General features: G+C 45.7%; 7 protein-coding genes across 7 annotated transcripts; 2 read left to right on the top strand and 5 right to left on the bottom strand.

Annotated features, from left to right (window-relative positions):
- Positions 1-4,006: 4,006 nt before the first annotated feature.
- PAAG_02315 (hypothetical protein) lies at positions 4,007-5,878 on the top strand (the record flags this gene model as incomplete). Its single annotated transcript, XM_015844603.1, has 5 exons — positions 4,007-4,073; positions 4,299-4,471; positions 4,558-4,635; positions 4,729-4,797; positions 4,901-5,878. The coding sequence occupies 5 exons, from the start codon at positions 4,007-4,009 to the stop codon at positions 5,876-5,878; spliced, it is 1,365 nt and encodes a 454-aa protein (XP_015701651.1).
- A 1,564-nt stretch (positions 5,879-7,442) lies between these two features.
- Positions 7,443-10,565, bottom strand: PAAG_02314 (hypothetical protein; the record flags this gene model as incomplete). Its single annotated transcript, XM_015844602.1, has 6 exons — positions 7,443-8,275; positions 8,338-8,736; positions 8,808-9,134; positions 9,202-9,822; positions 9,938-10,400; positions 10,563-10,565. 6 exons carry the CDS (start codon positions 10,563-10,565, stop codon positions 7,443-7,445), a joined length of 2,646 nt encoding a protein of 881 aa, XP_015701650.1.
- A 3,901-nt stretch (positions 10,566-14,466) lies between these two features.
- On the bottom strand, positions 14,467-14,802 carry PAAG_11470 (hypothetical protein; the record flags this gene model as incomplete). Its single annotated transcript, XM_002795559.2, has 2 exons — positions 14,467-14,637; positions 14,704-14,802. 2 exons carry the CDS (start codon positions 14,800-14,802, stop codon positions 14,467-14,469), a joined length of 270 nt encoding a protein of 89 aa, XP_002795605.2.
- Positions 14,803-14,851: 49 nt separating this feature from the next.
- PAAG_11469 (hypothetical protein) lies at positions 14,852-15,070 on the bottom strand (the record flags this gene model as incomplete). The annotated part of the gene is made up of 1 exon (XM_015847116.1): positions 14,852-15,070. The coding sequence occupies one exon, from the start codon at positions 15,068-15,070 to the stop codon at positions 14,852-14,854; it is 219 nt and encodes a 72-aa protein (XP_015703248.1).
- Positions 15,071-19,336: 4,266 nt separating this feature from the next.
- Positions 19,337-22,434, top strand: PAAG_02310 (DNA replication licensing factor MCM7 component; the record flags this gene model as incomplete). Its single annotated transcript, XM_015844601.1, has 4 exons — positions 19,337-20,961; positions 21,015-21,150; positions 21,223-22,209; positions 22,315-22,434. The coding sequence occupies 4 exons, from the start codon at positions 19,337-19,339 to the stop codon at positions 22,432-22,434; spliced, it is 2,868 nt and encodes a 955-aa protein (XP_015701649.1).
- A 1,042-nt stretch (positions 22,435-23,476) lies between these two features.
- PAAG_02309 (hypothetical protein) lies at positions 23,477-23,665 on the bottom strand (the record flags this gene model as incomplete). The annotated part of the gene is made up of 2 exons (XM_002795557.2): positions 23,477-23,485; positions 23,552-23,665. 2 exons carry the CDS (start codon positions 23,663-23,665, stop codon positions 23,477-23,479), a joined length of 123 nt encoding a protein of 40 aa, XP_002795603.2.
- A 2,419-nt stretch (positions 23,666-26,084) lies between these two features.
- Positions 26,085-26,476, bottom strand: PAAG_11468 (hypothetical protein; the record flags this gene model as incomplete). Its single annotated transcript, XM_015847115.1, has 2 exons — positions 26,085-26,413; positions 26,437-26,476. The coding sequence occupies 2 exons, from the start codon at positions 26,474-26,476 to the stop codon at positions 26,085-26,087; spliced, it is 369 nt and encodes a 122-aa protein (XP_015703247.1).
- Positions 26,477-26,509: the final 33 nt, after the last annotated feature.

Raw genomic sequence — 26,509 nt, 5'->3', positions numbered from 1 at the left:
GAATCAATAATCATTCCTAATAGAGTGCCTTGTCTGTTTGAAAATGGGTTCTTTTCGCTATTGTTGCACGTCTCTTTTACTTCCTGCAATTCTTGGGATTATTGGGTGCGAGTCATTATTGACGCATGCGTGTTTCCGGTCCTCGAAGAAATAAGAAGCTTCGAAAAAGGGTTCTTCTGCTCCCTAAGGTTTTCTCACTTGCGCGGAGAGCGCGGTTCGATCACTCTACGTCGCGGCCAACAAGGCCTCAAATTTGGGTGAACCACTGTTACATCCAGTCGGCTCTCAAATTGGACTGCATCCCGTCAAATATTCCCCGGCCATGGCTACAACCCGTGCGAATTGGATACACTCCGTTTTCTTTGTTGCAATACTGAACTATTTATCACGCTGCATGGAATGTCTAGCTCAGATCCTTGTTGCTCTAAGTATACTTCTCTATTTTTTGCCTATATTGTATCCTTTTTAATGTCGGATCGTCGATCTAGGGTATGTTCCACATGTCTTGCTCGGCTCATCTTTTGGCACACAGTTCATGGAAGAGTAAAGACGCAAATGTTCTGTGGATGGGAAATAATTATTAATGCGAAGAAAGGAGGAAGCATCAGTTAAAACTTTGCGTGAGACCTATTAATGCAATCTCTTGATTCAGAATGTTAATTTTGAATCCTTGGGCTATCCCAAGGCTCTCGTTTCAATCCCGCCGCGTCGTCCACCAAAAGGCACCCCTTACATAATATAGTGCTCCATCCCAGACCACTTCCATTCCGGTTCTGTGCCTAAGGGAATGACATTTGATGATAAAGATTAGGTATGAGTTTGTTCAGAAGGAGTCGTTGGTCTTCCGCGCTTGCTGGACTAGTTTTTGAGGTCGGATCCCGAAGGGAGAACGCATTTTTCGGCTATTCGGTTTGACGAATTCAGTTATCCAAAAGAAGTTTATTCCAGTGAACTCCACACCAAAAACTCGCCCTTTTCAATTGCATTTCTTTGAAACTGGCATCCAGAGCTGTTGTCCACTGGTTAGGCTCTTCATATTTCTTTTCCATTCCATCCCGGGCCTGCTCTGTAGCCTGGTACCTGCGGCTCAGTTCTTTCTGATCCTTTTTAATCTGTCACAAAAGTTGCAGCCCCTGACACCCTTTCTGCTGTTAAGCATCAGTTTGCTGAAGCAGATCAAGCATCTCAATGCAACTGTCAATACCGTTACGAGCTAGGTTTTTCATTTCATCCATGCTGGCTGGAGCCTAATCTCCGAATAAATCATGTTTGCTGTCCCCAATGTCAAGCTCAGATTTGTCGTAACGTATCACCCATCACATCGCTACCGCAGGTTATATTTGCCAGCCCCTTTATCATTTCTGGAGGCCTGGAAGAATGCCCAAAGACACTTACAGATGGTGATCAGAAAGTCAGGGTTGTCTTCAACTTGAGAGGCTGCCAAGAGAGAACGACGTTGGAATGTTGGTAAAGAGAATGCTGAAAGGATGTCGTGGGATGTAAACTGAAATGGCCAAGTACCGAAAGATAGACATATCTCGGCAACTGTGTTGTTTTACACTCTCAGTCTCTAATCCTCATTTTGCTTTTGAGGATAACCTCCTCTAGAGCTTCTTTGTTTGCTTTGCTGTTTCGTAAAATATGTTGATGGCTAGCTTATTGATCAATGAAATTCTCATATAGTCAAAGGAGCAAGTGAGTTACATAAAGTAATTTCCCAGTTACCTCTTATGGCTGGCCCAGCTATCAGGCCTACAAACGCGTCTGGGGCATCAGTTCTTGCTTAAGTTTTTCGAGAATGAAGCTTGAGATTCTGCCCCTTTCTGCGAATAGCAACATCGATGTTTAAGCATTGTCGTAGTCGATGGCTCTGAGGTAATACAAATCTATGGATTTATTTCATCCCCAATACTACGTGAAAATACCCTCACAGAATTGCCCATATTGCTAGCCCAATACTGATGAATCCAAGGACGTAGTGAGGATGCTGGTTTTGTATCCAGCACTTCTCATACCCCTACAGATCATATGGAGTCTCACTTCTTGGTCGGTTCAGGGGTAAACTTGGACAAAACCGTCTCAACCCCAGATCGGGGATAACAAAAACTATTCACCTTGAGCTGGTGCTAACATCCCCCGCTATGCCTCTTTGCTTTTGCAGAAGTCGAAAGGACACAAATTCGTTTCCCCCCATTTTCGGCGCAGATATCGGCAGCTATGGAATCGTATAGACCCCCAGAAGGAGCCCTCTCATTCTGGTTAATATACTCAGCCAAGTTGTAGCTTGTACATCCCGTGCAGACCTTCTATATGTCGGTTCCGGCTTAGACCATTCTTCTGGACCAGCTAAAAAGTAATTCGACCCATGCTTTTCATGACATCCTGCAGAAATTCCGGCTTTTCGCAGCAGGGCAATTGGAACAGTGTCCCCTAACTCTGGCACATAGGCACGGTGATACAGCGCCTTCGTTGTTCTCAGTCCCTCCAACGAGCGCTATCTATTCTCCCATTCGTACGTACAAGCGCAACTGTACATGCTATATTCAGGTGTTGCCATCCCGGGCGACCAAAACGGAGATAGAGTAACACCCCCATTGTGTCCCATCATCTACCGCATCTCATGCTGGGTGCCGTCGCCTTTGTTCCTTAGAGAGAACACAACAAAAGAGATAACCGGACGCAGTAAATCGATAAATAAACATAGACAACAAACCAGAAGAAATCCACTGCAATGAACAAATGGATGATGAAAGGTAAAAATGAAACGGGATTGGTCATAAACAAGTTGAGATTGAACCACAAAAATAAAACATCGGGGAATGCTTTTATATTATGCATCAAGGTAAGAGAGACTTCGTATAGGGGGATTATACCTAGCTACCTACGTATATCGGTAGTTAGCACCATTTTATCCCCATTTGCAAGGGCAGGGCTCACCTCCTCGCCGCGGAGAAACAACGCTGAAGGACAACAGCTTCCATGTATATATATATATATATATCTATACATATACATATACTAGGCATATATAACGTTGGAATGGTGGTATGGTCAGCGAAAGGCCTATCTCACCATGAAATCTTGTCAAGAGGAAAGTCCCAGAGTAGCCCGAAACAAAGAGTGAGCCCAATGCTGGGTGGAACTGGTGATTCATGTTAGAAAAGAAATTCCCTTTTCGTTGTACTCCTGTCATTAAGTCTATCTCTTCAATCAACTCCTATTTCCAAGTAACGGGGATCAGATACCATCTAATCACCTTATTTCTTCTGCCACCGTTTCGATCTTTACCTCTAGTGATAAAGGCTGAACATCTAGATGAATACGCCTTTTATCAACGGGAGAAGCCTGCAAAATGGGCGATCATTCCTCACCTGTCGGGTCCAGAAACCTGTCAAGGCAGCTGTGCTGATAGTCTCAGTTCGTATATCTATAGTCAAGCCTCTGGATAAGGTAAACAAAGTAAGGCGGGGAATAGAGGGTGGTATCTCTCGCGTTCTTGTAATTTCTCGCCTAATACTATTCAATCAGCAGCATGGACCTTATATTGTTCAAAGAAAACTCATTGGCCGATCGATCTTCTTTGCCACACTGCTCACCTGAGCAAATACTCATAGGAGTTGATATGAAGGATGGATGAAGTCAATGAGATCTTATACTTTCTATGCGCTTCTAGCCTCAACTTCAAATAATCCCCCAAATGTCAGACGGGATACATGTTTGATAGACACAGGCAATAAAATAACTGTATCTGAGTTTCACTTGATCTCGTGCGTGGCGATGACCGTTGCCATCGAGTGGAGAAGCATCACAGCATAACCTTGATTTAGCCCCTTTTATTGACTCGTAGTAAGTCAGTTAGACGCATACGTGATAATAACGACCCCCCCCTTTTTCTTGAAATAAACATACCGAATGCTCTCAGGTAAGTGAGGTAGATATCCCTAATAACTCTTCCCCCGCATATGATGCCGCTGCCGTCTGTAAACATTTGGGCAATAATCACAGCATGTCTAATCAGTTGATGTATCGCATAGCAGACAAGCTCCTCCACGTTCAGCACCTGCAAACCCACGGTCTGTTAGCAAAACCCCCCATCCACGAGCTCACTCACTTGTCCAACATCACATCACGTCCACTTTTCGTGAGAGTCTCTCAGGGGCATCCCTTCTTTCCATCTAATTTCTCCTTCTTTGCTCCGTACAATAGCATATCACGCTCCCTTCTCCTTTATTCTGCACGCTTGGTCAGCCATTGTCTGTGCTTCTCAAAATATTTTGGCAACTCATGTCCACTTCCAGATGTCTTTCTGAAGGGGTTTCGGATATTTTTAGCATATCGACCATCCCTAGAAACGTGGATAGATGCAAATTACTCTCCTTATCTGACCCAGAACTCGAGACATTCCTACGAAGTGGATATTTCAGATGCGGTCATGACGCCTCCGCAATATGGGTATTCGTTTCGCAGCCAGGTATGTCTTGTCTTGAAAATCCCACAAAACTAGACTTAAGAAGATAAAATAAAGAGAGATATTGACAACAATCGCTCTGGCAACAGAGCTATGCAAGGAGAACGCGACTAGATTTAGAAGTAGAGCCAATTGATTTTGAAATGTCTCTGGATATAGAGGAGCAGGTAGTTTTCCACCGGTGGAGGGAGAATTTCATAGGTTTGGGTCCCCTTTGAGCAGGCAGATGTGTGCTAACTGCACCTGCGAGGAAAAAACAGGCGGCTTTATCAGCCCAAAAAGAGAGAAATGAGAAAAGGATTAGAGGAGCTGGATACCACGTCTACGAGGTAGGGGCTCCCTGTATCATGGGACAAATTGAATATGACTAAGAAGAGGAAATGAGTATAAAAGAGATAGAAGACACATGCTAAAAAGCAAGAATATGGACAGAATTGTTCCCCGGGACGCGAGGGATGTCATGGGCCTTTTGTGAGCTTCTGCAACAGACATCAAGGCCCTCATCCGCAATCCGGAGCGTCAATGCCCCAAAACATGGACGGGGATGATGAAAGAGAGCCGGCCATCTGTGAGGAGGGACAAAACGAACAGAATCAAGACATATCAGGAATGGAAATGGGCGTTGACTTGAAGGAAGGTGTGAGGATAAAGACGGACTCCAGGGGCTACGAGGCTGATGACGACGACGAACCATGCGAGCCGGTACACAGCTACACCCACATCTACACAGAAGACCGAATTCTAACATTGAGAATCCCGTACCTGGGGCCGGTGGGATGGACTGTCCCCGCCCGCAACGGAATACAGACCACCAGGCCATTTCTCATTTACCAGGATCCCACGGCTGGATACGCATCACCACCGATGCCGGCAGAGGCGGGGAAACACATCGATGAACATATCCATCTGCTAGCCAGCGATGACAAGGAGAACGTGGCTGATGACTTGGAAGAGGAAGAAGATGAAAGGGAGATGACTGATCGGGATATATATGTGCAGGATAACATGGTGGCGGAGGCGGAGAGTATTGTTGCGCTTGCTGCCATGAATGATGGGTGGAATATACGGTCGTTGCGGAATAGATTGCAGCATCTTGGGCATCTTGGGCACGGGTATCATGGAAATTCCAGCGACGCCCAAACGCATGGTTTGGATCCTCAGCTGTACGGGTATGGTGATGATACCGGAGAAAGGTCCCAGCAGTACCTGGATCACCAGCACCAACAGCAGCAACAGGATGATCAGCCAGAGATGGAGATTAATGTCACTCCGGGTGGTTCATTGGAAGCGAGTCCCGTACGGCCCCAACGGGCACATGCGCATTCGAACTCAGTTGTCATGGTCAGTTCGTCACGTAGAGCTGGACGTTTGGACGAGGGCTTTCCAAGACCGCCATCAGAGTTTTTCTGAAGTGGATGGGCGAGCAGAGGCTTCTAAAGGAAGTAATTCCTGTTCCCTTTTTCTTCTGTCATTTTCACTTTTTTGGCGATGTGGAGGACCTTTTATCATTCACCATGTTGCATTCATATCCATACCACATATCTAATGGTAATAGAGGAAGGCGAGAAGATTATCAGCATTTGATAATAGTAAGACAGGACAGGGCATGACGAATCTAAAATAGAAAAAAAAAAAAAAAAGAAAAAGAAAAGAAAAAAGAAAAAAGAAACATCAGAAACATCCGAAACATCCGCCGTGGGCTCAAAAGAGAAATTAATAAATCAGGAAAAGTAATTGGCAGTTAAAGTATCTGAAATACTGATTCTACGTAAGATCAGAAAGGAAATCCTCAGCCGAAGGTGTTTCTCAACGCCGTCAAGAGAGAACGGAAGTGCAGATTTGTGAGAGGCTGTTTGTTGGTGGCGGCGCTAATAAGTTCCTGGTCAGCGCGGGAAACATGGGAACTCTTCCCTCCCAAATTGCAACGAGGTGACAATTAGCATAGCATAGTCAAACGTACCATTCTCGTCGAGATGCAGCTCAAGGACTATCAGTAGTCAAGTGTCGTCAATCCCACCTATCACAGAACAAGAACCGATGTTGGTTGGACCTTTTTCAGATCACAGCATACCGCCTACGAGGCTCGATTCAGAACGCCATTTACCATATTCGTGTTACCCCCTTTTTTATATTTTTTTAAATGTCCATGTTCAACTGCAAACGCATTTATATGAGCCGCAAAATCGAAAATCATAAGGCTATAAGCAGAGAAAGTAGAGTGTGATTGTTGTTTTCCGGATGAATAGAAGGGCAAAAGGGGTACGTAAAGCGAGATGCATATGCCGGGTATCTGCATGGATAGTATACTTTTGAACAAAGGGTTGGATCATTCATCAGATGGTCGGGATTCGATGCTCCAAAGGAGTAGACAGAAAGGACAAAGAGAGAAAAACCGGTATTTTTAGGTAGACAAGGTTGAAGTAGCAGGGATTCAACCTTTCTCACAGAATAATAAAGGAAACACATTTCCCCTAAGAGAGGGAAAAGGGCAGAGAAAATATCCATCTTGCTCAAGCATATGGCCATCGTCGATCAAGAGCAAGCCAGCGAAAACCATAAAAGCCGAAAATTGAAATGTGAAGGGACCTAAGGCAAGGAAGGAAAAGATAAAATAGAGATTAGAACTCAGCAAACGAAGGGTATATTGAAATCAACAGAAAAAGGGGAGCCACCGAAAATCCATCTCCATGGACTCCCTTTTCCTGTCGACAATCGGGACGAAATAAAAGGCATATAGCTATCTTGTCTTCATGACACCAATTCATCCACCACATTATGATTATTTCGTATTCTCAAGACATAACTCCTCGCCAGCATCACAGGCCACCCCACCCACCACCTCCTTCGAAATCGTTCTTCAACATTACCGCCTGCCATATCATCCATTTCATTCACCCGATTCTCCTCACACCTCACCACAACGGAACGGCAAAACCAAAACAAGGCACCAAAGGAAGGGGGAAGAGGGGAAATCTTAATAATAAATCTTCTCCTCATAAATAGGTGGCACCCCCTTGGCCTCATCCCACGAAATTTTATTATTCTCATCAATAGTCGCATCCTCATCTGTAATCGGAATCACCTTGGACGTATGCGCCACCTCCTGCCTGCTAACACCACCCGCATCACGCGGAATCCACAGGAGCGGCGGCTGCGCCCCGACGCAGGGCGGGTAATAGGCATTCTGCTCGACCTGGGGAGAATAGGAGATTTCTGCAAAGTCCTTCGGTACTAGCTTGCGCAGCGTTTCGTAGTTGCTGTATTTGTCTGGGCGGAAGAATTTGCCAATTATGCCCTGTGGTTTTGTCGGGATGAGATCTGCGGGGGAGGTGATTCCCTTTTCGGCATCAGCGCCCGGCTCTGCGCCGTTATTTACGCCGTTGTTGGATGGGCCGGCGGTGGTCGATTTTTCGGTGGTACCATCACGCTCCGAGGCATCTTTCAGGAGTAGATCTTCCTCTTCGGATTCGAGATTGCGCGGGAGGTATTTGAGGAGTGGTGTTACGGCGGCGTTGAGTGAGATGTGGTAGATGAGGACGAAGACGAGGAAGATGACCATGAGGACTAAAGGGCCAAGAGCGGCTTTTTGGTTGCCAGCGTTGATGCCGAACAGACCAATTAGGCAGAGTACCAGCAGGTAGCAGCCTACTGTTGTCTGTTGCAGAGCACGTGGGTAGATCATGCCTTTTGTGTCGATGTTGCTGTTGGTGACGTAGAGCATGTTGTAGCGGTAAGCGGCGTAGAAAAGGAACAGGCCGATGGTTGCGAAACCGAGGACCAGTGGGGCGATGGCGCTGTAAGTAATGGCTTTTGAGACGCCTAATTAGTATATAAAGCGAAAATGATAACTAAGGCATAGAATTACATACCGATCACGCAAAGATTGGTTAGGATCGGCAGGACGGTTCCCCAGCCGAGTCCGGACAGAGTTGACCAGCGCTTGTACATCTTTCGAGGCGTGTTATCGAACAGCTTGCCCAAGATTTTCGAAACAATCAGACCAGAGATCTGGAGGAGGGCCCCCGCGCTGAATGTGAGACCCTGGAGAATGAAATATGCAACATAGAAGTTGGACGCCTTCGGGATTTTCTCTGCCAGCATCTGAGCTGCTTTCTGGGGTTCATTAATGATGTCGGCCACCGCACTTGAAGCTGCGGAAGACAAGGTAGTAACGAGGAACACCTGCACAACCTGGAATGTGAAATAGAAGTTTTGAGTCCTGAGTTCCACCGCCGCTGTGGTTGGCACACCACCGATTTTTGCCATCACTGCAGTCGGAGAAGGAAATCAGTAAGTAGCTCCGACGTGAAATATCTGGCTGGGAAAAATAAACACTTACATCGAAGTATGATGGGCAAAAGAGCCATGAGAACCGCGAGAAGCACCGCGGGGAGGAGAGCGGTGATAAGACCCAAAATGACTGGGGGGCAATTCTTAATGAATCCGAGGAATTTGACTTTTTCTGTGAGGAAGTTGATATTCGAGATGGTTCCGACAACTGCAACAGGTATTGCCCAGAAGATGATGAGAGCCACGACGGCACCGATGGTGGCAGCATTTCTGATAATAAGCTCCCACCATTTGATCCTCAAATTGGACCAGATGATATCCGCCGGATTGAGACCAATATATCTCGGAGCCATGTGCAAGGGCTGGTTATGAGCAACTGCAAAAGGATAATGTTAGCGACTTGAACCATTGCTACCCTATTTCAGATGTCGACAGCTACATACCCATCTGATATGCAGCCTGAGCATCCCTCTGCGTGTAGAATTCGACAAAAACGGCTGTAACTTTCTCAGCATCACCAGCACGATGCTTCTCCTGGAGAGCTACGATTTCCGGGCTCAAGCGCTCAATCTCAGTCCTGGCCCAATTGATCGTATCGACCTTTTTACCAATAAGCGGTTTGAGTTTGTGGGAGGGTCTTTGTGAAGGATTGATCCAGCGAGCAGCCACTGAGCCCGATTCCCCCTCAGCTTCATTTCCAGGAGCGAGATTATCTATGTCGTGGTTCTCTTCGTCAGCCGATTTCCCCCTAAGAGCCTTAATGCGTGCGCTATTAGCCAGTTTAATGAGCTTCGTTTCAGCGCCCTCAAGACGGTACGCAGCCTTATCTCTGTCGTCGACCATATCCTCCAATTCTTTGGTTTTTGTTGGGATCCAAACATTCTTCACGTTATCGTTGCCATATATCCGTCGAATCTTTGCTTCATCTAGGTATTCTTCCGGGACGGAGGTGAAAAGGACGGTTTTGGAAGAGATACGACCAGCATAGAGCGGGGAAAAGAAATATGCCTGGCGCAAGTTGATGAAGAACAGTAGCTCTCGTGTGATCATGAAGAAAACAAAAGCTATAAGGTATCTAATATCAGCAATTTGATGACTGACCACCTCGTCATCGTCATGGATAATCATCGCTACGTCTTTCGATAAACAACACGTTCCGCCCAGATTAAGTAGACCTACAAACGAAAATCCATGCAATAAAAGTATGGGCATATAATTTATTTAGATTGTTCTGCACATTGCCAAAAGTGAGCAAGTCCAATTGCTTCAATCCGCCACCGCCAGTAGCATTGACGGGGAACAGGACCGGCCAGGTGATGAGACAGCCAACAAAGCAGATGGCAGTGGCAATCTTAATGTATCGGAGGAGGAGGTAGGCGTCAAGGGAGTGGTGCCGTAGCACGTATTCATCAGACAGTTTCGCCATGGATGTTATCCAGCCAAAGATTCCAGGGGATTGCTCTGGCGTACGCTCCTGTTCACGCAGGGAGCCGATGTAAGTTCTGGGGGCATATTGGCGGCGTTGACTTTGACGCAGGAGGACGAAGAGCAGGACCATGGCACCCGAAACGATGAGGGTGGGAACCAAGGTCGACACAAGCCCGGAGAGGGAGTTGGAGGCATCCTTTGGATCCTGCGTATCCTAAGAGCGGGTGGAAATACACTGCGTTAGAAAGCGATGCAACGACGGAGGAGAGAGTGCCAAACATCATAACTTGATAAAGCGGGGGAATTGAAGGGAGTGGGCAGGTAGGAAAAATAAGCCTCAAAAGAACAAGCAGAAGCGACATATTAATTTACTAACCATGGTTGCTGATGCTGCTCTCAGCTCCGCTGTCAAAGCTGCACAACAGAGGTGGATATTTAGCTGCTAACTGCAGCAAAGGCGACGAAGGGGGAGAGCAAGTAAAAGAATCTGCTGATGCCCCTCGTATGAACCGATGATTAAAATGGGAGAGAATATGCAAAAGAGGGGAACAGAGAGCAATAAGTACACACAAAGCAACGAGAAGTTAGAAAAAAAGAAAAGAAAAGAAAAGAAAAAAAAAGGCAGGGTAAAAAAAAAAAAAAGAGCGAACGAGCGTGGGAGAAATAATACAAGCAAGATTCCAAGTGACACCAGATTAATTTTTGTGGGACTCATTCGGGGAGACCAGCAGTGAGTGAGTGACCCGTTGGACTGGAACAGCAAAACAACATTCCAGGAGTATCCGAGAACAGCACCCTTTTGGCTGGGGAGTGATGCAGCAAGGCCCAGAAAGGGGCGTGAAAGCCACGGATCGATTGACAGCTGTTGTCTCTAACTTTGAAGCTGCATTGCTTAACTTGCTGTCTCTTGTTCTCGCCACCGCGCAGAAGCGACTCCTGAGAAAAAGAAAAGAGCACTTGAGGCATAAGCAATATAGTGCGTAAGTCCATCTGAATGAATAATGTGTGATTGGACATTGAACTAACCCAATGGAGCTTCTTTTTCTTATTATTTTACGATCATCCAAACCCAACCCAGTGCTGGTCCCTTCTGGAGGCGATTCATACAGGGCAGCACGCTGGACGATCTCAACATCTCGAGCCGTAATTGGAGAAGAGCTAGAGAATTGAGAAGAGGACAACTACTAAGCTTCCTCCTCCACCATTCCTTAACCAAATCTCACTAGCATTAATTATTCATTTGCACGGCACTTATAAATTGACTCTTCTGAAGAGGACGCGCTGCATATCTCCATCGCCTTTGGAGTTCTCAAGGAACTGAAGAACAAGCTAGCAAGGAGACGTGGCCAGTTTCATGCTGAAGCATCCTAGTGCGCCAGGCTATCAGATGCGAATTGAATTTGCCAGTTGAGGATCTCAGATCTTGCTGTGGCTGGAACCGCCGCATGTAATAGGTCAGTTGGGAGCAAGACAACTGTCGCCAGTTCGTCCCTGTAGCCAAAGGATTGACTACCATCATCGACTATCAGTTTTAGGCTTTCAAGCTTAATTGGGCTGGTTACAAGATAGACACTCGGTTCCCTCTTGGATTCATTAAGGTTGGAACCTTGAGAAGTATCAGAACTTACACTTAACATCCTTACAACTCAAATTTTATAAGATTAGCTATTTGAATTGTTCTGTTCACTATAAAATAATATCGTTTGAAAAAGATATAGTTGAAAATAAAGTTCTTTGTTAGTACAACTGACTTTTCAGCTAACATATCAGGTCACATTCAGTTTCCAAATTTTCTTGATTGCAATTTGACTCTGGACACTTTTGTCATCTCATATAAAGCAGAGTCCCAACGTTGATATGAGTGAAGAGGAAAAGAGCATTCGACAGATGAATCCACCATCCATAGTCCTCAGCCACAATGCAGTCAGCAGAGCTCATGTGAATCTTTGTCAGTCATATCACATCTGCACAAGCCCAGGTTCAAAGCCACAGGCACAGAATATCTGATGCCATTGGTATGCTTACAAAATTCATGATGATAGCTAACTAACTAATTGCAGCAAAGTAATTGATCACAGGTCTGTGAGAGAGTCAAAAGGCAACAAGTCAGGCCAAAGTAAATCAAGAGAGAAATGAAGGGAACTAAACAGCATAATTTGGCTGGATGTTTTTTATTTTATTTTATTTTATTTTTATTTTTATTTTTTTTTTTTATTCTGAACCTGCAATCCTCAAATTTCACTTGCAAGCATTAAGAGAAGTGATGAAAAAGATTTTCAAGTCAGATATTCCAAACAAGGAGTTTAATCACAACATCTAAGGTTTCATCTTATTTTCAAAGGACACAGATCGAAGAAAACCTGAGATTGAGAGCTGGAGCTTAAGGTACTCCCTTACCAAAGCCTGACCTGACATAGGGCTGAAATCGTATTTCATGGATAATAAGTATGGAGAATCTACCGGATTAAGACTCCCTGTTTCCACCTTTGTTCCCATCATCTACATTCAAATAAAGAGGTGAGATTATTCTTGTTTCTCTAAGGGATTCATGTTAGGAATGTTCTCCATTGAACAAAGCCGTATAAATTATCCAAAGTACTGCAGATTGGAGACACAAATGCCTCGTTGCATGCAAGTTTCTGGAGGAATGCCTCTGGTCCTCCGGAATACAGGACGCTGACTATGGCATCCGAGAATCCCCAGACATCGACATCGGGCACGGGGTTGATATACTCTGAGCGGCCAATCATGTCAACTGCGGTTGGTTATACTCGAGAGCTTATCCCAGAATAATTTGACATGGCATAGAGAGCTATGGTTATGGACAGGTTAAACAGGGGGTTAGGGATACTTGGAAAGGTAAAATCGACTCTGGGGTAAGCTAACTGAACGGGAAGCTCGATGAGGTCATGTCATGACGGATTCAATCCGGAGCTCAACAAGAACAGGGTTGATGAAGAAGTTGTGGGTAAAAACTTCAAGTCCCTCCCTGCTACACTTACTCAAATACCGTCAAATGGTCCCGCTGTCACCATACATCTAGGTGTACTTCTATGTTTCCTCTCCACAGCATATTGTCTCACTTCCAGGGACAAGGTGACATAAGAGGATCTACTACAGAACCTCCCCGGGGTTGGGCCCCTCTCTTATCTTCGCATGTGTACCTGTGCTCACCGTGAAAGCAGGTAGGGAGAAGGAAAGTCCGGGGAAGGAGGTTCTGAGGGTTGCACGAGGTTTCACGGCAGAACGTCTGTAATTGACAATGCATAGCACACACAGTGATGTGAAGTTTCGAGATGGAGAATGGTGGTTTGGAAATGCCTTTTTGACTTGTAATTGATACATGGGAGATACTGGAAGCATTTTTGCACGAGCGCTGATTTTCTGTGGAGAGAAGTGTTGGTGTAGGAGTACATTCGTGGGAATGGGCATGAGCTGGGCATTCATCATAGGATTCCCAAAGAAGCAGCGGGCTCGGGGAATATTTTGGGTGTAATAATTGGGAAAACTGTGCGACTCGGAGTGGGAAAAGTGGATAAAACTCTTTAAATATGCTAGACTTTTTGTGCTGACATCGTTATGTACATGAGGGCGTAGGAAAATGTGCTCTTTTGTTCATTGTCGACTGAATATCATTCATCGCATAAGAATGGATACACTGCCTAAACATATCCACTGAGATAAGGCTCTTGGAGGTGCGGATTTGACTGCTAGTAGGGAAGTTAGCGTAAAAGCGAGTGTTCCACATCCGACACCCCTGCAAAATTGGACGTAGGTCCTCTCTTAGATAGGATGTCGTCTTGAATATGTACTTTTCGTAAGAACTATGCTTCCCAGGAATAGAGAGGCGGTCCGTTCAGGGGCGAATTTACTTGTTGTCGTCGGACCGATTTGAAAAAATGATAGTGATCGTTATGTGTGGGCAGCAACAATATCAGCTTTGGAGCTCTTAAGCAGTTTAGTGAGAGAAACGTTATAGTTATTGATCAGATGGGCTAAGAGTTTTTAAGTGTTGTACCAGAAGAAGCTTGAAACGTTGGTGCTAGATATCAACGTTCAACAACACGAGATGCAACAATAGAAGATGAAGGCGTTTTATTCCACGGGTTGCACATGCTATTCAGGTTCCACCAGCTGAGGAACATGGGTTTTAAACTTTTCGACAGTGATACTAAAATCCGGAGGCCTGAGCATGAGGAATGAAAATAGTAACTCAGAGAATCGGAACTAAAGTGATGGAGGGATCTGTTTGAAACTATCCATCATATATCACCGACAAATCAAGCTCGATCCGGATTTCTTAGGTCGAAATCACACTTGTCCTCCAGTAATAACCACGAGAATGATTCGACAGGGAAATCGCGTTCGATATCGTATTCGAGCACATTTGCGACGATGTGGTCGAGATATCGTATACACTTACCGGCGGACTCCCGTTGATCCCAAAGCGCCTTATTAAGGTATACCAAAGAGGATACTCGACATAAAGTAGAAAGCTCATATTTCAGGACTCATACCCGTTTGTTTTCAGGTATTTGGGTGGGATGTGGTCCTGGAGATAGGATCAGATGCAGAATAGTCATATATTCAGATGGGAATGTTCGCTGGGGAATCATGGATAGAAATGCAGGTTGACTTTGACAAGCGGCCAAAGATTTTGCGTTGTCAAGAAACGTGAGCAGCTGCAAATGCATAATGCGTATTGGTATCACATAAGAGCCTCTCCTTTCTTCGTCGACTCAAGCTCTGCAGTGCGGCATCCAAGTACTTGATGGAATTGCGTTTGTTCCCGTGTCTGGCCTCTTGTACAGATAGAGCAGTGAACGCCATCGTCGAAGCACCATTCCCTTGGTATTGACTATTTCCCAGGTCCGCGTTGAGCATTTTCTCAGCAGTGGAGACGTACGACGAACTTTGAATGTTATTCTTAGTTGACACGCTAGCTAGATAACGAGCGGTGTACGTCAATACACAAACGTGAAAATCATGGGTGCATCATAGCCTCTTTGTACACGGATTGCTTCATAAAATGGTTCTTTCCTGACCATGAGGTTAACTTTGAGATCCAGAAATCTACTAGTTGCTGCTATTCATCATTCGGCGGCGAAGGCAGCGCATCAAACGGATCTGGCCTGGTTTCACCAATAGCTGTCTGTGGAGACAAGGATCTAACTGCATAGGAAGATTCTTGATGTGACTCAGAGGTTAGAGTTCTTGATTATGGTTGTTCAAGCGGCGTGCTCTAGAATCTAGATGTTAATATATACGTTGGAGAGACCCCTTTAATACCAAAGCAATGATAGAAAAATATTGAAAGTAAAAAGAAAATTTTAAGGAACAGATAATTCAATTATAGCCGTATACTTCAGACCGTATATGTGCTTGCGAACTTAAGGAATAAGCATCAGAAAGCTCGTTTCCTGATGCATTCTCATCCGATTTCTTCGCCCATGCGAAAAATCGAGGCTGGCAGGAGTCTGACTGGAGACACCACCTTATAGGGCTGCGCGTTTTGCTTTTTCGGTCTTTGATGTCGTTATTGTTCACCACATGTGAACGCTTTCCTTTGTTTGATGAGGTCTCATCTACAGGGAAAGGCTTTCGACTTTGGGATGGAATAACGCCATTAGCAGAAGAGTATAGAAACGCTTAGTGTGTATTACATCCAGATCAACAGAGCAAAGCAGTTTTGATTGAGGTTGGCTTTGGCTTTTCCAGATTTTGGGACGGCCATCGGGTCCGCAGGCCGAGTTCTCCAAATGACTGCACTCTAATCGTGACCCAAACCCTGAGAATTCTTGGCCACAGCACGGTGAAGAATATCAGCATTTGGGATGCGTCTTCTGTTGGTCCCTTGAGTCCTACGTCGTAGCTCGATACGAGCCGAAGGACCCACGATTTCAACCCCGAGAGTCCAAGTCATTTGTCAACTAGTAAGCGCTGAAATATGAGAACGTCCATTCCGTCAACGTCTCAGCTTCTCGGGCTTAAATATTAACGGTCTCTAGGCGGCTGAAATTGAAGGGAGAAGTCTTTGCCTCCATTAATAGATTTAAATGGAGCTTGGTCGTTGCAAGCAGGGAACGAAGTTTCAGGTAACAAGAACCGCTGCTTAAACACTGAGAATCATATCTTGGTCAAGGACTGCAGCTTCTGGTGAAAGGCTTTGTTGAAGTCATCTGGTATATTTTCGCCTTTTGAATCAGTCTATATCTTCATTTCATTTCATTTATTTTATTTTATTTTTACTTGCACATTTCAAACTCACTTCTGCAACTGCAAATCGCAACAACGAAAATCACAATAGTCTTTGAGAGCTCAAGCTATGTGATAAATACAAAGCCCCTCTGAAAGCCAACAAAGGCATGTTCCCCCTTTATCAAGTCTGGCTCATTGATGATGTGCAACACAAATAGGCAATGACCCGTATCTATCGATATTCGGTATTCCACCTACTTAAAGAAAGCGGCATATCATGTTTTCACTGTCCCGAAAATTCTGTACCATTCCATGGTGTGAACCCACGAATGTCAGTGACATAAACCCATAAAACATGGTCGTGGATGATGTTCGGAAAGCGGAAAGACGCATCTGTCGAAAAAGGCTGACAATCTCCCACTTCCTGACTTTGAAGCGCATTACGCCCACATCAAGGAAGCCTCTTTTATCTTGCCAAACTGCAATGGAGGAGAGTTGGGCCTTTTGATTATAGTCGCGCTCCTTGTTATCTCTGACTGGAAGGATATGCTGGTTACTAGACAGTGGCGCACCAACTATACAATTTTGATGTCATTCAAGGAGTCGACTATTTCCCGGTAACTCTTATGATTCATTTCTATTCGCAGACAGCCTGGCACTCCATATTTCAGAGGGAGAATGGAATTCGCGAGAGCTCAGTTGTTAGACAAAAAGGAATTCTCAAGGACCATAGATTTGTACGTCTGGGTGCGGAGCCGCTGTTGCTGATGGATTAAGTTAACTAACTAGTTAGTTAACGTAATTCCACACCGAGCGAGACACCCCAGCGAGCGAGACACCAAAACCACCGTATCCCAACTAACTAGATTTTAACCCGAAATATCTACACCCACTCCCCCCTAATTAAATTAAATTAAATTACACTAGATTGAGGGCATCTTGTTCTCCTATGGCCAGGTAAATTGCAGTTGCTGCACCACTGTGGTGCTCCTGAGTGTGGCCTAGGCCCAGAGACTGCAGGCTCAGAAGGTTGAATGACAGACTGTTCAACAGGTGCAGCAGATGGAATAATAAGATTCTGAGCTTCCTGCCTAGTGAGACCCCCTGCATGTTGAATCTGACATCTAGATCTAGTCTACTTTTGCTTCTCTATCTCATTCACATTGAATATATCCTGGTATTACTTCTTTAGAATTGTGGCACTGACCATCCCATATTCACAGGCCTTGATAATTTGGTCAAAACCTTCCACAAAGCCTTGAGGCTGACCCTCCACTAAGCCCTTGATCTTATTCGCCTGCCAGTGTAATTGCTGGGGATTACTAGGTGTTTGAAGCACCCAGGACATGGTTGAATTGCTAGAGCTGCTGCGTGGGGGGGTAGGGGTCCGTAGTTGAATATCCAGCTGCTGGAGGACGTAGTCAGGCTGAAAGGGCACTATTCCAGTTGCCTTGAAGCCATTTTGAATAGTCTGAGGTTTGAAGGCTGCAGTGCGTGCTGCAGGGTAGGCATCTAGGAAATCTGCCTTCCGAATGGCATTAAATCCAAGCCGCATTCGCTGCTGAACTAGATCTCCGTACACTCGCTTTAAAACTGAAAAAACACCCACATCTAGTGGCTGCAGAAGGTGAGAGGAATGAGGCGGCATGCAAAGGCATATTATAGCATTATCCTTGCAGATTTGGTCAAATTCTGGGGTAAGATGACTGCCGTGCCCGTCCAGGATAAGAAGGATAGATCTGCCAACTCTGCGAGGATCTGCTGCTGGAATAAACACCCGTTGAAGCCATCTCAGGCCTATTTCATCAGTAGTCCAGCCATTTGGACTGACATCTAGCCTCCAGCCTTCTGGAAGGCCTTCAAACCAATCTTCCAACAAGCCCTGGCCTTTGAGGATGAGATAGGGAGGTAGAGCCCATCCTGACGCGTTGACTGATTCAATTACAGTCACCCATTCACAGTTTCCAGGCTGTAGGAGCTTTGCTCTGCCATAGTGCTCACTACTAGTAATGACCTTAGTAGTGGCACAGAGCCCCATAGCAAAGCCAGTCTCATCAAAGTTGTATATATCCTCTGGCACAATCCCATGCTCAGCAATTGTATCTCCTAAGGTCTTAAACCAATCCTTTATAACCTGCTGATCTTCACACTTGGCCCGGTCATGATTATAGCATCTGGAATAGCGGCTTCGGAGCTCTGTACAACATTTAATCAGCCTTGAAATCCAGTTCTTGCTGACCCGAGGGGGGGAGGTAGTGGAGGCAGTGGAATTCCGTAAGGTAAGAAGATAATTAGCAATATCTTCAACAAATGCTGGTTGAGGGGGAAATCCTTGTTTAGCTTGGTCCAGCACCCATTCAACTAGGCTATCCTCTTCAGCAGCAGATAATTTGTGAGATTTTGCGCGTAAATTCACCCGTGAGGGCCGGTGCTTGAGGTGATCTTGAAGAGTAGACCTAGGCACATTAAATAGCTTTGCAGCTTCACGAATTGAGAGCTTTTCATCATTTTGAATAGATTTTATCGCGAGTTCAATCCTCCCCTCTTGCTCAACTGAATTTGAAGAGTTTTTCTTGCATTTTGGTGGCATAATTGCGCGTTGAATTGAATGAGCAGTTAAATTAGTAGGTGGAGAAATTTGGTGGCCGACTCGGTGTGGAATTACGTTAACTAGTTAACTAAATGTTTAAATATCATGACTAAGCAGCCACACGAAAACTACTTTACGCGTGATTCCCGGGCCGTAGTAATTCCGTGACGCGAATGTCGCCTTTGACGCGTTTTCTCTTCCAACACCACTTTTTTGTTCGGGTTAACAACCCAATTTGCTGCCAATCATTTTATTCCACCAATTTGCTTAAGGCCCGGGAATTCTAAATTTTACGAGGGTCAGATCCCACTGTGCTACTGTTTCTAAGCTTTCTATTCTAGGAGCAGATCTCCAGTGTTATCATGTCTAGCTTATTTGACGCTATCCTCCAGTCCGAACTGGGCTCCAATACTGGAGGCAGAGAAAGGTCATTCCCATCCTCAGACCACCCACCAAGTTCCCGACCTCACGCACCGTCAGAGAGCAATGGCCAGATGAGCGAGGCTGAAGGGTTTGCCGATGATCAAGTGGTTGGCCCTGGAGGTTCATTACCCAGACGCCCAAGACATCCGCTCTACGGAAGAGGCCCCCCACCTGTCCAAGACCTTGCTGGTGAAAAGGTGCAGCAGGTTTTCGAAGAGCTATTAGAAACACATATTGAAGAGCCCTCACTCTCCGGCGTACCCCCATCATCCGAAATACTTAGCGATAAATACTATATTGCCCAAATCCACGGTTTACAGCGATACCAGCTTTCGACTCTCTACGTTGATTTTACCCACTTGACTTCCCTCCCGAACCAGATTCTGGCTGAAGCCATTGCCAATCAGTATTACCGATTCCAACCCTACCTGACCAAAGCTCTTCACAACCTCATTGCGAAATATGAGCCTCAATATTTCAGAGAACACAGGCAGATTAACAGCACGTCGTCCCAAGCCAGCACCTCAGCCTTAGCGGTTGACAGCACCGAACCTGACTCACTGGCGGAAAAGACAAGGCATCAACAAACGGATAAAGTGTTTTCATTGGCATTTTATAACCTACCATTGGTGTCGAGACTGCGACAACTCCGAACTGACCAGATAGGCAAATTGTTGTCAATATCTGGAACTGTAACTCGAACTTCTGAAGTGCGTCCCGAGCTTGCCCTAGGGACTTTTATTTGCGAAAGTTGTAGCACTGCCGTTGAGGAAGTCGAGCAAACATTCAAATATACCGAACCATCGCAATGTCCGAATCCTACTTGTGGGAACCGCATCGGTTGGCGGTTGGATATCCGTCAGAGCACGTTTGTCGATTGGCAGAAAGTGAAATTGCAGGAATCATCCCATGAAATCCCAACTGGCAGCATGCCACGTACCATGGATATTATCTTACGAGGAGAGATGGTTGACCGAGCTAAGGCAGGAGAGAGGTGTATTTTCACTGGCACACTCATTGCCGTACCGGACGTTAGCCAGCTTGGTCTCCCTGGAGTCCGACCAGAAGCAACTCGAGACAATGGGGACTTTCGCGGTAACGATGTTGGCGGAAGTGGTGTGAGCGGCTTGAAATCACTGGGAGTTCGTGACCTTACATACCGTCTCGCATTCCTTGCCTGCATGGTAACTCCCGATCTTACCACACCCGGTCACCCAACCTCTCAGCAATTGAATGGCCAGTCGCAAAACATTCTTGCATCCTTAAACCAAACCGACCAGCTAGAGGACTACGAAGATCAGGCGCAAGACCGTCTTCTCCAAACACTTACGCCCTACGAAGTACAAGATCTTAAGCAATTGGTGCATTCTGAATACATATACTCTAGGCTAGTGGACTCGATTGCTCCCATGATTTATGGCCATCGAGCTATTAAAAAGGGGTTACTGTTGCAACTAATAGGAGGAGTGTCGAAGATAACGGAACAGGAAAGCATGAAAATCCGAGGAGATATCAACATATGCATCGTTGGAGACCCATCCACGAGTAAAAGTCAATTTTTGAAGTGAGTCACTTGAAGTATTCACTACCAACTGTGCCGTTCTAACATTATGAAAGGTATATCTGTTCACTCAATCCTCGAGCCGTCTACACTAGCGGAAAAGCTTCCTCTGCCGCCGGCTTAACTGCTTCAGTCGTCAAAGATCCGGAAACTGGTGAATTTACGATAGAAGCCGGAGCTTTGATGCTTGCAGTGAGTTTCTAGGCCTTTTTCCGACATATCTCTGGTGGATTCTAACCCATGTTTTCTTTTTTTTTTATATAGAATGGTGGAGGCATTTGCGCCATCGATGAGTTTGACAAGATGGATATTAGTGACCAAGTCGCCATCCATGAAGCAATGGAACAGCAAACCATCTCCATTGCCAAAGCCGGTATTCATACCACGCTTAATGCGCGCGCCAGTATTCTTGCTGCTGCAAACCCTATTGGTGGACGATATAACCCCAAAACCACTCTGCGGGCAAATCTTAACTTCAGCGCCCCCATCATGAGTCGCTTTGATCTCTTCTTCGTCATCCGGGATGAACCAAACGAAGCTGTGGATAGAAATCTTGCAGAACATATTGTCAATGTTCATATGAATCGCGACGCTGCGATAGAGCCTGATCTCACTACCGAGCAGCTGCAGCGGTATATCAGATTTGCTCGAACTTTCCGTCCTGTATTCACTCCAGAAGCTAAGGCATTGCTTGTGGAGAAATACAAGGAACTGCGTGCAAATGATGCACAAGGCGGATTGGGAAGGAGTAGTTATCGAATTACAGTCAGACAATTGGAAAGTTTGATTCGGTTATCCGAGGCCGTCGCAAAGGCTAACTGTGTGGAAGAAATCGTACCTAACTTTGTCCGCGAAGCGTATGACCTCCTTCGACAGAGCATCGTGACAGTTGAGAAAGATGACGTGGAAGTCGACGATGAAGCCGATAACCAAGAAGATGGAGCTCAACATGACAAAGACGGAGATAGTCCAATGCGTACAGGCGACGATGATGATTATGTCAATGGCCCTGGGGCCACTTCTCAGCAGCCCCAAACCCAGAAGACCAAGATTACATACGACAAATATATGCGGATACTTAATATTCTTGTCCGGAGAGTAAACGATGATGAGGCCAATGCGGGAGAAGGTGTCGAGCAGGAGGACCTGATAGTCTGGTATCTAGAGCAAATTGAATCTGAGCTGAATAGCGAAGAGGAGATGGAGGCTGAGAGGGCCTTGGCCGTTAAAGTACTCAAGAGGATGGTCAAGGTCAGTTTGCCTTTTTGCACCCCTGCAAATCGATTCACACATCCCTCTCCTTTTGAAGGTTTTAAAAGCCCGAAAAACTAACATGGAAAATTTGTAATTCGCTAGGATAATATTCTCATGGTCATTCGAGGTGAGGGGCTTGTCGAGTCCGATGACCAACAACGACAAGATGAACAAAGGGTCGTATACGTCTTACACCCTAACTGTGCGATTGAGGAGATGTAATACCCGATATTAGACTATTTTTTCCTTTCCAAGGATCAAGTCCGACAAACTTGTGCAGCATTCATTATTCCTATGTATGAGCTTTGATGATTGATATGAGAAAGCATGTCTGGGTTAGGGTAGTTCGCGGTTGGGGTTGGGGGCGCATTATGGGGCTCAATTTACAGTTTGCGTATCGGCGAAGATTTAATTGATATTTTGTTTTAATGTTTTCCCTTCTCTTTTATTCATCTCAAGTTTTGTGGATGTTCAGTTTTGTTGAGGGTTAATACCCATGGCTGTTAAAAACGGGATGGGGTGTCTGTTAGTCTAGTTGACTCCCTGCTTGTTCAAATACTGGCTGTGCTGACGTCCAGCAGGGAACACGGATATAAAGTGGTGAGATTAGAAACGAAATAGATTGAAATAAATTTGAATGTCTACCGCATGCCCTACCCTCTTGGCTAGCTAACCTTACAAAAAGTGACGAGGTTGCTCCGCTGCCGCCGTCCAGGAAGTGGACATCCAACACGAGCAAGTATCATTTTCCCTTTCCCCAAAAATAACTAAAAAGAAACAAAAGGGAAAGAAATTACTCAAAGCAGAGCGATGAAAGAGGGACAAAAAAACAAATAATAAAATGAGAAGCCAGACCAAAGCCGGGGGGAATAGGGTCAGACCAAACCTTCAACTTGAAGAGGTTCTCGGCAGCTGGTTGAAATGTTGAATGTGTAAAGCACAGCCCTGTCTCGACCCAGATAACAAAATACATCAGAAAGCTTAATTAACAGAAAACTCAAGGGGAATAATAGGATATCTAGAGAGAAATAGCACGCTCGCCTCTGCCTAGGATAGCATTCGTATGCCCCTATTGGCTCCCAAGAAATGAAAGAAGAGGCTAAAGAAACTATTTATTCAGCATGCCCGAACCCCTGCGGAGCCTCCAATACTCTCAGTATCTGGAAATCTTATGAATATCAGATCCCGACGAAACGGGACCGTTCCGACAAGCAGCAGTCGAAATACAAGCACTTCAGTTTGACTCGCAGAACTTTAGCATGTCTCAGTCACTCTAAGGGGCGTCAGAGATCTCGGAATAGTTACTTGTTTCTGAAGACTCTGCGCCTTCTGTGCATACCTGAATGTCGGTGGCTTCATTCCACCACAGATCAACCAATTTGCATCTGTTTGTTGGAGTAAGGTCGAGCCCAGTTCCCCCAGTCCTGAGGGTGCTAATCAAAATGCGGACCATTGTATCACTAGAAAATTTCTTTTTGTCCTGTTCTCGCCTACCGAGGAGATTTTGCCAGTGTGCTTCAACGGCCCACGGTCAGTGACTAAACACAGGCGCGGATTGAAAACGGAGAGAGAGCTTGATAGAGCTCACCAATCACGTAGCACAAGAGGGTTTTCGTCACACATGACGCTGGGAATATCAGCTATTTCAAGAAATTGAGTGAATATCATTGCTTTCGTTTCGGGGGGAACGCGGGTTTCTCGAACCAGCCCATCAGAGACGAGTTAATTGCCGTATATTTGTTCCCGGCATGCACTGCCGGCATATTTCACCCAGTTCAGATCTGTCACCCCTTGTTCTCTGCCCTTCCTGGCTTTTTGGGAGGATGACTGATTCAGGCGAAATCACAAGAGGCAATTTGGTCTACTGTGGCGTTGCAATCACAAACTGATCCAGACTCGAGCATTGCTTCCCTGGCGCAATCATCGCAACTAATTATGAAGACACGCATTTGAAACAGTTCTGTTCTGAGCTTCTATTGGCAATTTGAACATTCACGATGAAATGCTCGAACAACGTTTGCGACCCAATATTTCGACCTTTCGGGGCTTGATTTCTACGAGCTGATATCCCTTCTTGCTCCTTTTCCCATTTTTGTTGCTCCAACGACGTCTTCTAGCAAATCACAAATCCTCGCATCCACTGACCCGGATTCTTTCGCTAATACTAGATCGGAGCGACTGCACTTGGCTATTGGTCAAAACTTCGCAGCAATGTCGGCATCCGGGAGTGATACAACTTTTCTTGGGATGCCACTTTTGCAGTTGCTGCCTAAATCGACCCATCCTGTGTTCTTGAATTAGGCCTATAATTAAGATGTTTCCAAGTTTATGAGAAGTAAGGCAGCGCTTGTTAAGGTGAGATGGTGCCACGACTAACTAGCGTCACGTTGTCTGTTTCCCCGTCGTTCCGCTTGGTCATTCAACGATATACGCTTTAGATCTAATCTGCTAATTTGCCCACACCGGGATTGGTAAATACAGTCGCTACCCCGGCTATATACGTTACTCAAAAAACACACTATTCTATATCAAACATAGTATATACACAGCCGTGCACCCAAAATTACTATGTAGCATTCCAACGTAGTCGGTATGTGCCCAAACGCACTGATCAGGGAATGGAACCTAGGGCGGAGGACTATACACAGGGTGCCCATGTGCACTGAGATGAAAGAACAGGAGCTTGATATGAGGGTGAATAACGTAAACATCTCACAGCCACTCCTGCCGCTGCTGAGCAGCATCCTATCTATATGACAGATGCTGGGTGGGCAGTTGGCGGTGAAAGTGCTAACCCCTCTTCTACAGCACCTGCAGTGCAGCCCTTGAAGAATCTTCAAGAAAATGAGCTGCCACTCTAACCTCAGAGAAATCGAACTGTCTGAAAATACCACTATGAGATCACTTCTCGGGCGATAAACAGGGTGTTTTTTTGATGTTTTGGGAGGAGAACAGGACACGAAAGTTGATTCATCGAAGAATAGCCTGGTTCCGCAGAGCTGCCATACGCAGAGCCAAGGCCTGGCACAGGTGGATTGGGGGGAGAGTGATTTTGTAGATATTTCAGATTAATTCATTAGTGATGAATTGAGGGTTGGGCACATATCAACGACAATGGGATGCTGGTTATTTTGGGTGTACAGCCGTGTATACACTATGTTTGATTTAGAATAGTGTATTATTGAGGAGCGTATTTAGCCGGGGTAGCGACTGTATTTATCGACTGTATTTATCAATTCCCCCAACTCACAAAAGGGCTCAAAAAATAATAAGGCTTGAAAAGAATGAAATAAGACAAGAGCGCAACGATTAAATGTGGCGGGATGTGAGAGATACAATCGCCTTGCCTTCAAATCACCAGAACTTCCCAACAGCGCGGTCCTAGCAATTGCTACTGCAAGGCACTCACTCATTGGGTAATTGACGAGCAAAATACCGCAATAGGAGCCAAGTGGCCCGATCGTCGTCATCCACAAAAGATTGTGACTGAGGTTGATGATGGTTGGATGAGATGACATGACCTGAAGGAACTCATACTACAAAATCCCCTGATTCACGTGTCTTGGAGAAGGAACAGGCGGTGGAGGGCCTGCAGATAAAAGCATTCTGTGACAGGTATCTTAGCTGCTGCATATTGCAGATTGGAAAGTGACCGACATTTGAAATCAACCGGGAGTGTGTCTTCAACAGGGGCATTGTGTGTGTGTGTAAGAGAAGCAGAATGACACGGCGCGGAGATTTGGCATGACCGCGCCATATGAAAGTACAGCACAAAGCGTGAATTCCGACAATTGTCATACAGGCCTGGTCGAAAAGACGACGTGAACGGTTGGAAACCGGACTGATATCACGTGAACCCCTTCCCAGATCGCTTAGCTAGTTGCCGCCACCAAAACCAAGCTTCTCTTCACCGCCTCTTGGCTGAGACGTTTCTTCCCGACTGTTGCCCACCCGTCACCAAGGCTTTTTCCAACTTTAACCCCCATCATCAAGTCGCCTGGCATCAACCCCGTCCTGTTCCACAAACCGGCTGTTGGTGTTCTGGAGGGTCGCACTCGGCTCTGTCCGAGTAATCTGCCTTGCACCCTGTCTCTGAGCGTACGGCTGGCCGTCATATCGCCATCAGATCGTCTATCTGGAGCAATAGCCTCTTGAGGCCCTACGATCCCGGTCTCCCCGCACCATATATCCTCAGGCTGACCTTTGAACAAACAATGGTTTTACCCAAATGGATATCATGTGGAGGCTCCCACCCTACCGACATTTCTAGGTTGCTTGATGTTATCTGTCCGCATTA

This window comes from Paracoccidioides lutzii (assembly GCF_000150705.2).
Source record: "Paracoccidioides lutzii Pb01 unplaced genomic scaffold supercont2.5, whole genome shotgun sequence".
Classification (NCBI taxonomy): Eukaryota; Fungi; Ascomycota; class Eurotiomycetes; order Onygenales; family Ajellomycetaceae; genus Paracoccidioides; species Paracoccidioides lutzii.
Note: the sequence above shows the minus strand (reverse complement) of the source record. Positions and strands in the feature narration are given on the sequence as shown.